This window comes from Pezoporus wallicus, unplaced genomic scaffold (genome assembly GCF_028554395.1).
Source record: "Pezoporus wallicus isolate ANWC-B61680 ecotype Strahan unplaced genomic scaffold, APGP_CSIRO_Pwel_v1 contig_8071, whole genome shotgun sequence".
In the NCBI taxonomy this organism is placed as follows: Eukaryota; Metazoa; Chordata; class Aves; order Psittaciformes; family Psittacidae; genus Pezoporus; species Pezoporus wallicus.
The window spans coordinates 318,038-333,323 of record NW_026638403.1 but is presented as its reverse complement, the minus strand read 5'-3'; the positions used below and the strand labels follow the sequence as shown (position 1 = coordinate 333,323).

The window sequence follows — 15,286 nt, the reverse complement described above, 5'->3', positions numbered from 1 at the left end:
GATGCGCACGGGCTGCCACTGGAGCAGGATGTGCACAAGCTGCCACTGGAGCAGGATGTGCACAAGCTGCCACTGGAGCAGGATGTGCACAAGCTGCCACTGGAGCAGGATGTGCACAAGCTGCCACTGGAGCAGGATGCGCACAGGCTGCCACTGGAGCAGGATGCGCACAAGCTGCCACTGGAGCAGGATGTGCACAAGCTGCCACTGGAGCAGGATGTGCACAAGCTGCCACTGGAGCAGGATGTGCACAAGCTGCCACTGGAGCAGGATGTGCACAAGCTGCCACTGGAGCAGGATGCGCACGGGCTGCCACTGGAGCAGGATGTGCACAAGCTGCCACTGGAGCAGGATGCGCAAAGGCTGCCACTGGAGCAGGGTGCGCACAGGCTGCCGTTCCAGACTGTTCCCTGGGTGTGAGACCCTCCATGCAGTGCAAGGGGGGTCTCCCACTGCAGCCCCCATCCATCAAGCCTCTCCCTGTACCTGCTGCTCATCCAACGCCCATCAGACCATGCAGCCCCTCTGCCTTCAACAGCAGGCAAGAAGCACAGGGACAGGGTGACAAGAGGGTTGTACCTGCCCTCCTTTATCCCCCAGCAAACCCGGCCAGATGTCACTCTGTATTTCCTGACATGGGACTTTTCTTCTCCAAGTGTTTCTAAGGGCTTCCTGGGGTGAGGCACCTTCTGATGGCATCCTGCAGCGAGAGGTTCCCTGATGGGTGCTATGGGCACTCGCTGGTGGGAAGGGCTGGCAGGGACTGGCTTGGTGCAGTAGAGATCAGCCCAGGCACCTGGGTGCCAAATGGCTGCTGGAAACAGCAGAGGAGTGTTGGGGCAAGGGAGGTGCTAGACAAGATTTTGACATTGAGGAGCACTTTGGAGACTCCCAGCTGATGGCTCTGGTGCTTACTGGTGATGCCAGACTTCCTTTCTAGCTTATGGCAGCTCATCCCCTGCAAACTGATAAAGACCCTTCCCAGCTGACCAGGGGATGTCCAACCCCCATATCTAGACTCCTCCAGAAAGTATTCCTGAGGTGTGATGTTCCTCTGCAGAAGTTGGATTCAGTCTCCTCTGACATAATTTGTCCACGCATCAACCAGGTCTGCCCTTTACTACAGCTTTTGTGAGCATCTGCCCACACTGCCTCACACATCTACTTGTCTGCAGTCTACCTCTGGCAGGCTCTTCCAAAGCCAGCACGTTTGCTTCTAGTCTTGGTGAAACTAGAGGTAGCAAAGGTGAGTCTGAGCAGCAGGTGACATGCTGCAGTTGCTGCAGTAAAGAGTTGGAGTTTCATACCCGATTTACATTGACTGGAAATGTCACCTGCTCTTTGTATTGGTAGGGCCTTTTCTGGTGTTTGCCAAAGATATCACCCAGGCTGGGATTGTCCTGGGTTCAGCAGTAGCAGTCATTTTTCTCCTCCTTAGTAGCTGGTGCAGCACTGTGGTTTTGACTTTCAGCCTGGGAACAGTGCTGATAACACCAATGTTTTTGTTGCTGCTCAGTAATGTTTACTCTGACCAAGCACTTTCTGAGGCTCATGCTCTGCCAGGGAGGAGGGAAGCCAGGAGGAAGCAGACAGGACACCTGACCCAAACTGTCCGAAGTGGTATTCCATACCACAGCACGTCATGCCCAGGATGTAAACCTGGGGGCAGCTACCCGTAAGGGCTAGATCACTGCTCGAGTTGGGCTGGGTATCAGTCGACAGGTGGTGAGTGGTTGTATTCTCTTCCCTTATTTTCTCATCACCATTGGTGGTAGCAGCAGTGGTTTGTGTTGTACCTTAGTTACTGGGCTGCTCTTATCTCAACCGGGGGAAGTTACATTCTTTTGCTTCTCCTCCCCATCCCTCCGGGAGCAGGGGAGAGGAAGAGGAGGAGTGAGAGAGACTGTGTGGCTGAGTTTAAACCACGACAGGGATCCACCAAAGCTCCTCAGCTGAGGTGGATGCATTCTTCACTTTTCTATCAGCTTATTTCCTTTGAAGACTCTGAATTCAACTGGAAACTGGACAAACATCTACTGTTAAATTCCTGCTCCCAGTGCCTTTGACAAAGGGAATATATATGTGCAGTTGATATTCCTCAAAGTAGAACAAGGGACCAAATTCTGGTGTCTTCATTGTTTGTCTTGCAGTTACCAGAGGTCATCTGATGTGGAAACAGGTTCAACAAGTTTAGAACTTTTATTTCTGATCACCTTATTTCAAATGATTGAATTGTGCTGACTTCCATTTAGGCTTTCCCTTTGGAATGTTGTCTAGGGTTTGTATTTGCTAATACCAGCTTAAGTGCTCAGAGGGAAGCTAAGCTGGTCTTCCCAGACAATCTCTGTGCCATATGTGATACTTAATCTTCTTGACTTTACATTTTTTTCCCTTTTAAAAATTAAATGCAACTGTATTGGACCATTTCTGGTTTTCAGCATAGCACTGGCTGTCAGGAGAATGGTGTTTTGATTTCAGCCTGAGACAGGTCCCACTTGCTGCTCATGATCTGTGGGCTCTTGGCCATCCCAAAACTGGGTGCCCATCCAATCTTCCTGGAGTGACTATAAGTTATAGGCTCCCAGATTTCCCTTTGCATGTGATAGGTGCCAGCACCACAGTGGCAGTCATTTCAAGTCATCAAGTCTTGTCCATCTTAGATGGTGTAGAGTCAGACCAGGGGGTTCCCATGGGAGCTGGTAGGTACCAGCCCAGCTGAGCCTTCCCTCCCCTCCACATCAGGGCAGCCCCTCGCTGGGACTGGGATGCTGAGCATTGGCTCTCAATGGCACAAACGTAAACTACCTGAACTCCCCCAGGCCAGCAGTGAGTCACCTCTCAAGTGCCAACTGCAGCTTCGAGACACCTCTGCGCTGCTCTGAGCCCCACAGATGAATAAACACTGCCGTTGCTCCCTACTTTGGGAAGGGGCAAATATAGCTCCTGTCCCAGGCGTGGCGCAGCAAAGGCCTGGAGCCCCTTTGGGAGTTAACACTGCAGAAGTTCAGAAACTTTTAATGACACAACTGAGACCCATTAAAAGTGAGGAAAAAACCTCAGTGCTGCAGGGGCAGAAGGTGCCACATGGGCCACGGTGTCACAAGGCACCCAAAACACAAATGGATTCGGGTGTTCCTGCTTCCTCCACGCGTGGAAACCTGTTGAAAATGGGTATTTTCGACCTGGATCATCACAGGACATGGTTTTATACCCTGGCTTATGAGTGGCAGGCAGGGATTGTCTGCTTGAGCTGCAGCAAAAGGAGCGTGACCAGCAGGATGAGGGAGGGACTCTGAAAGATCCCCCTGCAGTCCTGATCCAGCTCTGGGGCAGCAGCACAAGAGGAACATGGAGCTGTTGGAGCCAGTCCAGAGGAGGCCACAGAGATGCTGCGAGGGCTGGAGCAGCTCTGCTCTGGAGCCAGGCTGAGAGAGCTGGGCTGGGGCAGCCTGGAGAAGAGAAGGCTCCTGAAGGGGAGACCCTAGAGCAGCTCCAGTGCCTGAAGGGGCTGCAGGAAAGCTGGAGAGGGGCTTGGGACAAGGGATGTAGGGACAGGCCAAGGGGAATGGCTTTAACCTGCCCGAGGGGAGACTGAGATGAGCTCTTAGGCAGAAGCTCTTCCCTGTGAGGGTGCTGAGGCGCTGGCACAGGGTGCCCAGAGAAGCTGTGGCTGCCCCATCCCTGGCAGTGTTCAAGGCCAGGTTGGACACAGGGGCTTGGAGCAAGCTGCTCTAGTGGAAGGTGTCCCTGCCCGTGGCAGGGGTTGGAGCTGGAGGAGCTTTAAGGTCCCTTCCAACCCAAGTGTGATTCTACGAGGGTGGGAAGCAATGTGACTGGGGACATCCCAAGCTGCCAGGGTCAGCATATCCTGAAATATATGAAGATGCATGTCCCAGCAATGACCAACCTTAGTGACCATGTTCAAGCTTCGGGGACACGTCATGCTGGATCTGCCATTCAGAGAGGCCACATCAGGCTCCAGAATGGGGCAGCACAAATGTTCAGCTAAGGCAAACCAATAGTCCTGTCACTGGACTGGGCTTACCCCACTGAATGGGGCAGACTGGGCCTGCAGGGAATGGCAGCAATGTTGGAGGAGCCCTGCATGTCCAGTAGGCAGCAGGTGGAACGTTGGTCAGCAGAATGCCTCTGCAGCGAGGTCAGCTGTGGTCTGGCTCTGTGAAGGGCAGCCATTAGTCTGAGGGAGCACTTGAGAGACCAGGTTGGGAGAAGTGGGTTCAGTGAAGGGCTCCCCAGTATAAAAAAAGACCTGAGAAACAGCAGAGTGCAGTGTGGGACATGGAGCTGGTCAGGGCCTGAGGCACAGCACGTACAGAGAGGCTGAGAGAAGCAGGACCGCTGCAACATGGCAAACTCCAGTAGGACAGAAGGAGGAAGTTCATCTCGAGGGTGGTCCTGCACTACAGCACATCCAGAAACGTGGCTGAGAAACCCCCCATCCCTGAAGGTGTCCTTGAACAAGTCCCTGAGCAACCAGACCTAACTTTAAAGCTGGCCCTGCTCTGAGCAGCGGCAGGACCAGAGACCTTTGAGATGCCTTCCAGCCAAAACCCTCCCCTGGCTCCCTGAGCCACGGCTTATGCAGATGGGACTGATAACATGGAAGCAGCTGACCACGGCCAGTGCAGCACCAAGCCCTCATAGAAAACATTTGTTACTGACCACCAGTAACTGTGGCCAGCACTTGGAAGGTGCCCAGTCCTCACCTGTGTGCTCTCTGTGCTCTCAGCCCTCCCTCTGCTGCCTGCAGCCATCCCCTGCGGACAGAGCGGGGACAGGCCAGGGCTGTGATGGTGACAGAAGAAAGGAGACTTTAGCCTCCAAATGCACCTGTGTGCACTGAAAGTGAGAAGGGTTGAGCTGGAGGGGCTCAACCAGAGGAGAAGTGCTACATCAGGGAGAGGTGCTCCTGTTTCTGGCCAGCATCTCCATCACTGTCCTCTACCCAGAGATGTGGGTGCTCCCAGGCCCCACCACGACCTTGGCAGATTGATACATCTGGGAGGAAACTTCCCTTCCAGATACACAGATTTCTCAGAGGGGGAACGTCTCCAAGCAGCGGTTCAGAGAAGCAACACACCTCACACTTGCTAGAGCCCCTTAAGTCACTTCTAAATCTAGATGAGCTTGTGTGGAAGAAAGCAAGGTTATCCAGCAAAGCCAGAAGGTGCATGCTTGGTTGCAAAAGTAATAGAATCCCAGAGTCGCAGATTGGTTTGTGTTGGAAGGGACCTCAAAGCTCCTCCAGCTCCAACCCCTGCCACAGGCAGGGACCCCTTCCACTGGAGCAGCTTGCTCCAAGCCCCTGTGTCCAACCTGCCCTTGAACACTGCCAGGGATAGGGCAGCCACAGCTTCTTTGGGCACCCTGTGCCAGTGCCTCAGCACCCTCACAGGGAAGAGCTTCTGCCTAAGAGCTCATCTCAGTCTCCCCTCGGGCAGGTTAAAGCCATTCCCCTTGGCCTGTCCCTACAGGCCCTTGTCCCAAGCCCCTCTCCAGCTTTCCTGCAGCCCCTTCAGGCACTGGAGCTGCTCTCAGGTCTCCCCTTCAGGAGCCTTCTCTTCTCCAGGCTGCCCCAGCCCAGCTCTCTCAGCCTGGCTCCAGAGCAGAGCTGCTCCAGCCCTCGCAGCATCTCCATGGCCTCCTCTGGCCTCGCTCCAACAGCTCCACGTCCCTCTTATGCTGCTGCCCCAGAGCTGGATCAGGGCTGCAGGGGGGTGGGGGGGGGGTGGTGGGGTGTCTCTCCAAAGTGCAGCAGAGGAAAAAACAATCTAGAAAAGGAAAGCAGAGGCTGAAGAACCAAATTCTGACATATTCCTGAATCCAGGCTCCTGCTTAAGGGTGTCTCTGAGCCCTTCTGGCTGCAGAGCCCACCATGAGCCTCCAGCTGCACCACAGCACCACCCCTCTGCTGTCTCTAGATGTTCAAAGTCAACTTCAGACCTGTCCATCAGTCCTGGCCCCTGTGGGTTTTGGGAGCTTCTTTACGGGGATGCTGCTGGAGTACCCCCCGGGGGAGTGTCCCTGGGGGGACACAGGACCCAGTGTATTCCCTTGCAGCGCGCTCCCCTGCTCCCACAGCGTCCCAAAGAGCTGTGCCCAAGGGGCAATTACAGACGGTGCTGTAGCAGGGGAGCTGTTCCCAGGTGCTGCCAGGAGCACACTGAAATCACCCTGGTGTCCCAGAGCACCGGTGCTGCCAGACACACCTCGTGTGAGGAGAGGAAGCATCTGCTCAAGGTAAGCTGTGGTACTGGTGTCCCAGCACCAGCACCGGCTCAGTGCTGAGGCCAGGACAGCTCTGAGCCTGAGGGGGGAAGGAGCCAGCCCCATGGCCGGGTCTGCCAAGGCCAGCTCTGCCCTGCCCTGCTCTGTGCCCCGCTCCCGTGACCCGCAGACGCGGGTGTCCTCGTTGTCCCCCTCCTGGCCCAGCGGCCGGGGGAGTCCCTGGGTGCCCGGCTCATGTCTCACAGCACCGCGGGTCAGCCCCGGCAGCACGGGAGCCCTGCCCCTGCTGCAGACCCGGGGCTGCAGTGTCCCTGTCCGCCTGTGCCACAGCCGGTGTCCTGCCGTGCTCCCAGTCCTCCAGGATCCAGCTGCACAAACACAGGGACCGTGGTGCTGGCCTGAGCTTTGCACAGCCTGCACCCACCTGCCTCCAACTCGCTTGTCTCAGATGAGATGTGATCCCAAATCAAATGGTTTGTGGGAAAGGCAAACAGACACTTCCAGTGACTGGCTGACCACCCAGCTAATGATATCACATCAACAGATGGAATCGCAAACCCCTGCAGTGATCAGAAATGAAATGAAGCCACTTGCGCCCCAGTCGCACACCGCTGACATCTCCTCCTTCCCTGGCTTGGCGGCTAGAGGCCACTGCTGGGGAGGATGCGGTCTCTGTGCCTCGTCCCTCCTGCGCCCTCGAACTCCCAGTGAGGCCACTGGTGGCACAGAAACCCAGCTGGTTCCCTGGTAGCCCAGACTGTGACAGTGCCCTGGGGACACTGGAGTCTTGGTTTGCACCCAGTTCTGGAGAGGTCATGGGACATAGGGGAGAGATGGGAGTGGGTGCCCCCCCCAGGAGCCTTTGTGATGTCTTCCAGGTGAACCAGGCATGTCGTTTTCCACCTCTGCTTCATTAAACCAATGCAAAGGCTCTGTGAACACCTACTTATACTTAAAACAGGTTTATTTTAGGTAAAGGGAAAAGAAAGATTTAGGAACCAAAGCCCCTCCTACCTTAGCCCCTTGATGTGAGCACTTTGGACCCCAAATCTCTTTGATAAGGTATGATGTGAGACCTCAGCTCCTTGTCTAAACCCTGGTGTATTAGATCTAAGAAGATTCCTGGATCAAAGTAATGTTTGTAGTTGGGTTTAAGCTCCTGGCTTTTGCAGGCTCACCTCTGTCAGTGCTACCCACTGCATCATGCTTGAGTTAAGGGCTCTGCTCCTTGATGCCACAGCCATCTCCCTGCTTGGCTTTGCTTCTCCAGGCTGACCATGTCCTCTGCAATGGACTCTCACTTCTCCAGCCAGCCTGGCTCCTCTTCCTCCTCCTTGAGTGGGCTCCCTGCTCCCTGAGCACCACCGGGCAGGGTCTCATGAACACTCACTCCACAGCATCAGGATTTTCCCACATGGGTGGAAACTTTCCTGCTGCCGCCATGGGCAGTTTGGCATCCTGTGCCACACAGCTCAGCACTGCCCTGGGCTGACCAGACCACGGGATCTCCAGCTAAGGATGCTGTGGGCAGGCAGACTGCTCCACAGTCCCAGAGCTCCTGCACACACCCAGTTTTCTTGCTGCTTCTTTCCCCATAAGCCTCGCAAATGCCTGGTGCTGGGCCCCTCTTCTCCCAATGAATAGAGCCCCATCACAAAGACTGCAGGGCAAGCACTGTTCATCCTTCATGGATTCAGGTGCGGGAGTGCTCCCGTCCTGCCGCCCTTCTGACACGCAGCAGAGCTCTGGAGACTCTCCTCCCTCCTTAACGCTGCTGGCCCTCTGCCCTCCTGTTGCCACCAGACAGCCTCCCTTTGCCATAAACTGTCATTGTCCTCCTGGGGACACCAGGCTCCCAGGGCGCTGAGCGCTGTGGGCTGCCTGACCTTCATCTGCATGGCTGAAGGTGTATGTGTCACGCTGTAAGCGATCCCCACAGACTCCCTGCACTCCTCTATCTTCAGTGCAGGCTTCCCTTACCATTTCTCAGGCTCTCTCCTTTCCTTGCAAGCTTTCCACTCTTGCCAAACATTCTCCTTGGTGTCTGTGTGCTCCCTGTTTGCCGAGGGAGCAGCCCCTCTCCAGCAGCCTCTGCCTTGTGCTCAAAAGGGAGTTCTTAGCTGGGTTTTGCACCTTTTCTTTCATGAAATGCCAGCTCTTTCCTACATTTGCAGGCTCAACATCCCCAGTCTGCCCAGCTGCAGTAACCAGCCTTCTTCCCATGTCCTGATTTGTGCTTGTTCACAGCCACAGCCACCAATCTGTTCCTATTGATCTTGCCATTTCTGCAGAATGGCATTGACTCATCCCTACTCGAGCTGAAGTTATTTTCTCAGCTCTTCTAAAAACAGCCTCTTTTTCAGGAACAGGTACAAGAAAACCTCATCACTTTCTGCAGCAACCTGGTGGGGAGCCACGTGAGGTGTCATATCCAGGGAGATCTGGAATGACCATTATAGATGAGGCTGTGATTTATTTACCATCACCCCTCCAAAGAGTTACTTTTCCTGGACTAATTTCTCCCCTGGAGCTTTGCCATCCCCTCAGTCTGGCTGGGAATGTGTGACAGGCTCCCAGACCTTCCCTTCACTCCTTCCCAAGGCAATTTAGATCCCTGAAGACATTTTGATGGTGCCTTTCAGTGTCTCATGCTGTCCTACCCTTCCTCACTTCCTGCACTTTCTCCTCCTGTCACTTCCATTACTCTGCTCAGAGCTATTTCTCTGACTTCTGGGAACATCTGCTGCCATGGGGGGGGGCACATAGTAATTTGAGTTCCCCCATACCTCTGGTGCCTATGGAGTTCCCCCATAGCTTTGCAGAGGCCACAATCGTTTGTTTGCTATGGACCATCTGCTCTTCCTGAGCCAGAGGAGACACCAACCTTCTGCTACCCACTCCCCAGCTGCTCTTATCCCTACCAGTCTTTCCCTTCCCTCTGTGGTTATGCCCTTGTTTACCAGCTCCTGCTCTTCCAGTACAACCCAAACCAGCAGGGACAGGACATGCCTCTCCTTGACATCCATTCTCTTTGTGGTTCAAAGCCTGGCATCAGATCCCTGAAGGCTTCTCCCATCCCGCTGCCTCCCTGCATTAAGAGGAGAGCGTCCATGGAGGCTCCCAGCATCTCGAGCATGGGTCCCAGCCCCCGCTGTGGCACCCAGCCTTGGCTACCTGCTGCTCATTCCCTCCCTGCTCACACCTCACCCCAGCTGCTGGGCACCAGGACAAAGGCAGCGCCCACCCCGGCATCTCCGTGCCGCGGAGCACATCCCCAGCACGGTGGGGTATTCCTTGTTCCTCTTGGAGGTAGCTGGCAATGTCACTTGAGGGTGCTCAAGTCCCCTCAGCTTGGCACCCACCTCTTCTCCTGGTGAAGATGCTCCCACACTTCCCTCTGGAAAGACCGGCAGGCAGCTCCAACAGCTTCTTGCAGCGTGCACAAATCTGATCATCTCCTCAGTGCCCTTTCTGTGGATTCAGTAGGTTTAGGTTCACACTCAGAATCTTCTGTGTCTCATCTCCATTTATACCCAAGCTCCAGTTTCTCATTAGATTCAGAGTCTTCCCTTCTTCCCACAGGCCAGTGTCTCTGCTTTTCCTTGCCACCCTCAAGCCTGTGAACAACATGGTCACCTTCAGTTGCCTTTCTGGTCCTCCTATGATGTCTCAGACTCTCAGAGGTCTTGCATTGTGCTCTAGGTGTGAACATGAGGATTAGAATCATATTAGTCATGGAATAGCTTGGGTTAGAGGGACCTTAAAGCTCCTCCAGCTCCAACCCCTGCCACGGCCAGGGACACCTTCCACTAGAGCAGCTTGCTCCAAGCCCCTGTGTCCAACCTGGCCTTGAACACTGACAGGGATGGGGCAGCCACAGCTTCTCTGGGCACCCTGTGCCAGCGCCTCAGCACCCTCACAGGGAAGAGCTTCTGCCTAAGAGCTCATCTCAGTCTCCCCTCGGGCAGGTTAAAGCCATTCCCCTTGGCCTGTCCCTACATCCCTTGTCCCAAGCCCCTCTCCAGGTTTCCTGCAGCCCCTTTAGGCACTGGAGCTGCTCTCAGGTCTCCCCTTCAGGAGCCTTCTCTTCTCCAGGCTGCCCCAGCCCAGCTCTCTCAGCCTGGCTCCAGAGCAGAGCTGCTCCAGCCCTCGCAGCATCTCTGTGGCCTCCTCTGCACTCTCTCCAACAGCTCCACGTCCCTCTTGTGCTGCTGCCCCAGAGCTGGATCAGGGCTGCAGGGGGGTCACATCTCCAGTGCAGTATTTCCAAACAGTCACTTTCTTTGTATCATTTAAAGATCTCTTTTTTGAGCCCTGCTCTCACAGCCTGTGATGGATAAGGGAAAGCAGGAGATCTTGCTGTACCTTTACTAATGATGTAAACACAGTGTGCTCCCATGAACAACAGCTTCTTTTCAGGCAAGTCCAACCTGTCACGTTTTGTGGGATCTTCAGAGCAGTGTCCCACTGCAGCCCAGGGAAGCTGGAGGGGTGAGAGGAGCTGCTCTCGTTTGAGAGCCCCTGGGATCCTTTTCGAGCATGGGGGTGACGTTCCAGCTCATTCTGATGTCCTTCGAGTGACAGGGGGTTGGGGTTGCCTGGAGGATTGAACCCCATGGGCTGACAGCAGCCCCCACCACCGTACACCCCTGAGCCCTTGGCAAGGTGTGAGGGGTGCAGGGCATGGGCACAGCTTCAGCCCACCACAGAGCAGATCCCAGGGCTGGGGATGCCCCCTGACAGGGGAGAGCACTCACCCTTGTTCTACCTGTCCTTACCTCCTGCTCTCCCTGCAGATGAGCCCCGAGGCCCTGCAGCAGGGAAATCTCAGCAGCCCCACCATGTTCCTTCTGTTGGGATTCTCCAGTGCCTACGGAGCAGAGGTGATCCTCTGTCTGTTCTTCTCGCTCGTTTACCTGGTGACAGTGCTGGGGAACCTGCTTATTGTGACCCTTGTCTGGTTGGACACCCACCTGCAATGCCCCATGTATTTCTTCCTGGGCCACCTCTCCTTCCTGGACATCTGCTACTCCTCCGTTACCCTCCCTAAGATCCTTGGAGACTCCTTCTCACCGCTGAAGACCATCTCCTTTGTGGGCTGCATCACACAGATCTACTTCTTCCTTTGCTTCGGGGGCTCGGAGTGTGTGCTTCTGGCTGCCATGGCCTATGACCGGTACCTGTCCATTTGCCACCCCTTCCACTACCCCATGCTCATGAGCAGGAGGATGTGCCACTGCTTAGTGGCCGTTTCGTGGCTGAGTGGCTCCCTTTCATCTCTGATCCAGGCCTTCCTCACAGCCCGCCTGCCCTTCTGCGGCTCCAACGTCATCGACCACTTGTTCTGCGAGATGCCCTTCCTGCTGCAGGCATCCTGCAGCCCCAATGCCCCCCTCAACAAGGCCACCTTGTATGCTCTGGCCGGGACTATAGCGATGGGCTCCTTCCTCCTCACTCTTGTGTCATACGCTCACATCATCGGGGCTGTCCTCCAGAAGGGAGTGGCGATGCAGAAGGCCTTTGCTACCTGCACCTCCCACCTGACCGTGGCGTCTCTGTTCTTCGGCACTGGGGCTGTGGCGTACCTGGTGCCTCACTCCAGCGCCTCCAAGGAGATGGACAAGGTCCTGGCCCTGCTGTACGCCGCCGTGACCCCCATGCTCAACCCCATCATCTACAGCTTGCGAAACAGCAAGGTCAAGGGTGCCATCAGGAAAGCCCTGTGCAGGGGGAGGTTACAGATGTCCACCAAGGGTTCAGGCATTGCCACTGAGCGACCTCCACGCTCCCTGAGGCAGGGATGCAGCTCTCAGTGACCCAACACACTTGAAGGGGTCTGGTGGTGCTGGGGGGGGAGCAAAACTGACAGCTCCTCGCCCTCTCTCACCCACATATCCAATGCTCAGACCCATTATTGTCCAATGGGACACAGCAGCTGGGTGCCCAATTCACAGCATTGCCTCCCGGTGTGTGTGTTTGCACAGCCGGGCTGAGCTCATAGTGCCAGCTTCAGAAAGCCCACTGGGAGCGAGCTGTGTGCCACCCCATCCCAGGGCCCAGGTACTGCTCTTCCAGCATGGAGCGCAGCAGAAGTCTTCACACTCTTGGACCGGCTGCAGGAAGATGGGGCACAACGTCCTCTGGAGACCTGAACAGACCATAAGGGGATGTTATAACATTGCTAATTGCTTGGACATGGAGTTCTCCCAGGAACTGATTCTGAGAACTTGTTTCCTAAGGAATAGTCATTGCCCCATAGAGGAGCTGTGCTGGCTGCCCACACACTGCCCTGTATGGGATGGTGCCCTTGGTAAACCTTATTTTTTTAATCATTTACCTACACCAGGGCTTTGGCAGGCTTTCTGGAAAGAGCTTTTATGCCTCAGTCGAGCCCTTTCCAAGGTGGATCACTGTGCAGAGCACAGCAGTAATGCTGGCTGCTTGTATCTCCTGTTAAGTGGTGAATAATCTCGTCTAGGCTGGACCTGCAGACACTGCAGAGCCGGATGTCTCTCCCTTAATGCGATAAATTATGTATAAGTAAGAAAACCACTGTCAGGGGATTGATCTTTGTTGTTTCAGGAGTCAAAGTTAAGCCTGGGTACGGAGAGCTACTTCCATGTGCAAAATGGTGGTGATAAGGCAGGAGCTTGAGTGGAGGAGGAGATTAATCTGGTTCATGATGTGCCTTCAAGAGGGTTCAGGGGCCCCCAGCAGCACATGGAGCCAGGGAAGTGTTACTTGGTGGCTGTAAAAAAAAAGGGGGGGGGGAGGAATGACACAAATGGATGGGGTGAATGGATGGGGTGAAAAGATGCTGTAACCACTGCTCAGTGCATGCAAGGATACACCTCGAGGCACAGCAAACAGACCTGGCCGAATGCTGGGTTGGGATTTCTTTACAAGTAAGACTCCGTAAGACACCCACCTAGCAGAAATTATGGATTTCTGTGATCAGAAATAGCCCCATCCCTGATAGAGCCAAGGATTTCCCAGTAGGAACCTGACGCCTTATCCCACTAAGGGGAGGCTAAAACTTGTCCTCCCAGAGCACACGAACAAGACAGGACCAGTTGGGGAACCCGGTTTTTAGGGCATCTACAAAATCAGCAGCTCCTTTGGAAATACAACAGGAATTTCACATCCCTTCCCAGGGGGAAGGGCCCCAGGACAGGGTGAGCAGGAGCTATCTGCACCCCTCTGCTCTCCCCACTGACAGGGAAACCTCTGACTTCATGACTGCTCTTGCCAGTTGTAGCTACTTCAGTATCTGTTATGCACCTCTGGAGGTGACAGGCAGGGGAAGAGGATGGAGAATCCCTGTGGCAGGAAAGGGTCAGGCACCAGAATCCTGAGTGTGCTCCGTGCTTAGCCTTCAGCAACTCATGACACCAATGGGAGAGACAACACCATGTAGCATCACCAGCAACATCTATCCCTTTTGTGAGACTCACCTGCAGTGGTCTCCAAAGCAGGGTGCATGTGCCCTAGCAAAAGAATGCTAGGGTTCAGGAAGAAAGTATTTTTGGTACCATTAATAAATAGAGTCAAATAAAATTATATTAGAAGTGTTTATTTAATCTTCTTAAAATGTCTATTACTGTGTATGTTTTATAATGTGTATGTATAGATTTTATGAATAAATATACATATATCAGGGGTGCATGCTCAGAAGCTATTCACTGATAAAGGGCATGCAATCAAAGCCATTCAGAAAGCACTGCTCTGCACTGCTCTACACTGCCACAGGAGAGCAAGAGAGTCTGCAGGACTGAAGCTTTACCTGTAGCAAAGGACGATTTAGGGATTAAATGGGGACCACTTCCTCACACGGGACATATTCAGCCCCTGGGACCAGGCAGGATGCAGCCCAGGGTGCCAAGGAGCTCTTGTGGGGCTCTCCATCACTCCGGAGCCTCTTGTTTTGATCCCCCAGAAAGCCTCAGTGGGTTGAAGCTGACAGAGGATTTCTCACCCCACTTCTCCTTCCCTCTCACCAAGGCCCTGGGAGGTTGCTCAGGTGGAACATGCAATTAGGCTGTAGGTGGGGAAAAACCCAGCTCATGATGTTAGCTGTGCACTGGCACCTGCCATCACACGGATGGGGTGAAGGAGGGTTTGATCTGCTGCCCTGAGGATGTCCGCAGGGCTAAGAGCTGGGAGGTGCCTGCAGAGCTCATCTTCCCAGAGGTGTGCTGAACATGAAGGCCATTTTCTTGCTCCTGGAGTTGACGCATCCATTGGTGCTTCAGGCCTGGGCAAAAATCCCTCTGAAGGAATGTTTTGATGGAGAGGTCATGCTGCTGGAGGGGGGTTTCGCATGGTGGAGGCTGGGGAAGATGCTTTGCCTGCACACAGTCTCCACAAGGGAGCAGAGGTCAGACAAAACCCACCTGCCTGGTTTTGCAAGGACCCCAGGTCGTGCTGTAGGTCCCTTGGGCTCCCTGGATTTTGGCAGCACATTTGTGTGCTTGGACACTTTGGTGAGCGAGTCATTGGGTAGTGAGATCTTGCATCGGGCTAGCTCTTTATGGCAGACCGCTTTGCCTGGCAGAAGAGATGCTGTTCCAGCAGTCAGCAGCTTGGGCAGAGGAGGTAGTGGGGGTTCCTGCTCTATCCCTGAATTTCTCATTGCTCTCCATATTAATGGATGCAGAGCCATCCTCTCCAGCTCACTGGGCAGTGGTCCACCATCTCCATAGCTTCCCATTCTAGCTAGGTTAAAGAACTCAAGAAAAACAGGGGGATGCCTGTGAGTACAGTATTTCACTATGAAATAGCACCAGAACTTTAATTTCTGGATGAGTGTCAGTGCAAATCTTCCCATTCATGGTGGCTTTTGCTCAGGGCTCTTCTGCTTGTTGCTCTTCACCTCAGCTGGCTCTTGAGTTCCTAAAAAAACACAGAGAAAATGACACAGGTGGCTGCTGCTGTGCACAGATCAGAGCTGCCAGGAGCTAGTCTCTTGCCTCCAATCTCGAATGGTGATCAGCCAGCTCCACCAGTGGACATGGCACATGAATGGCATCCACGTCCT

The 15,286-nt window shown here is 54.4% G+C and overlaps 1 protein-coding gene across 1 annotated transcript; it reads left to right on the top strand.

Moving 5' to 3' along the window:
* Positions 1-11,030: 11,030 nt before the first annotated feature.
* Positions 11,031-12,065, top strand: LOC130599812 (olfactory receptor 10A7-like). Its single transcript, XM_057410577.1, has one exon. It carries the CDS (start codon positions 11,046-11,048, stop codon positions 12,063-12,065), a length of 1,020 nt encoding a protein of 339 aa, XP_057266560.1. The 5' UTR covers positions 11,031-11,045.
* The last annotated feature ends 3,221 nt before the right edge of the window (positions 12,066-15,286 follow it).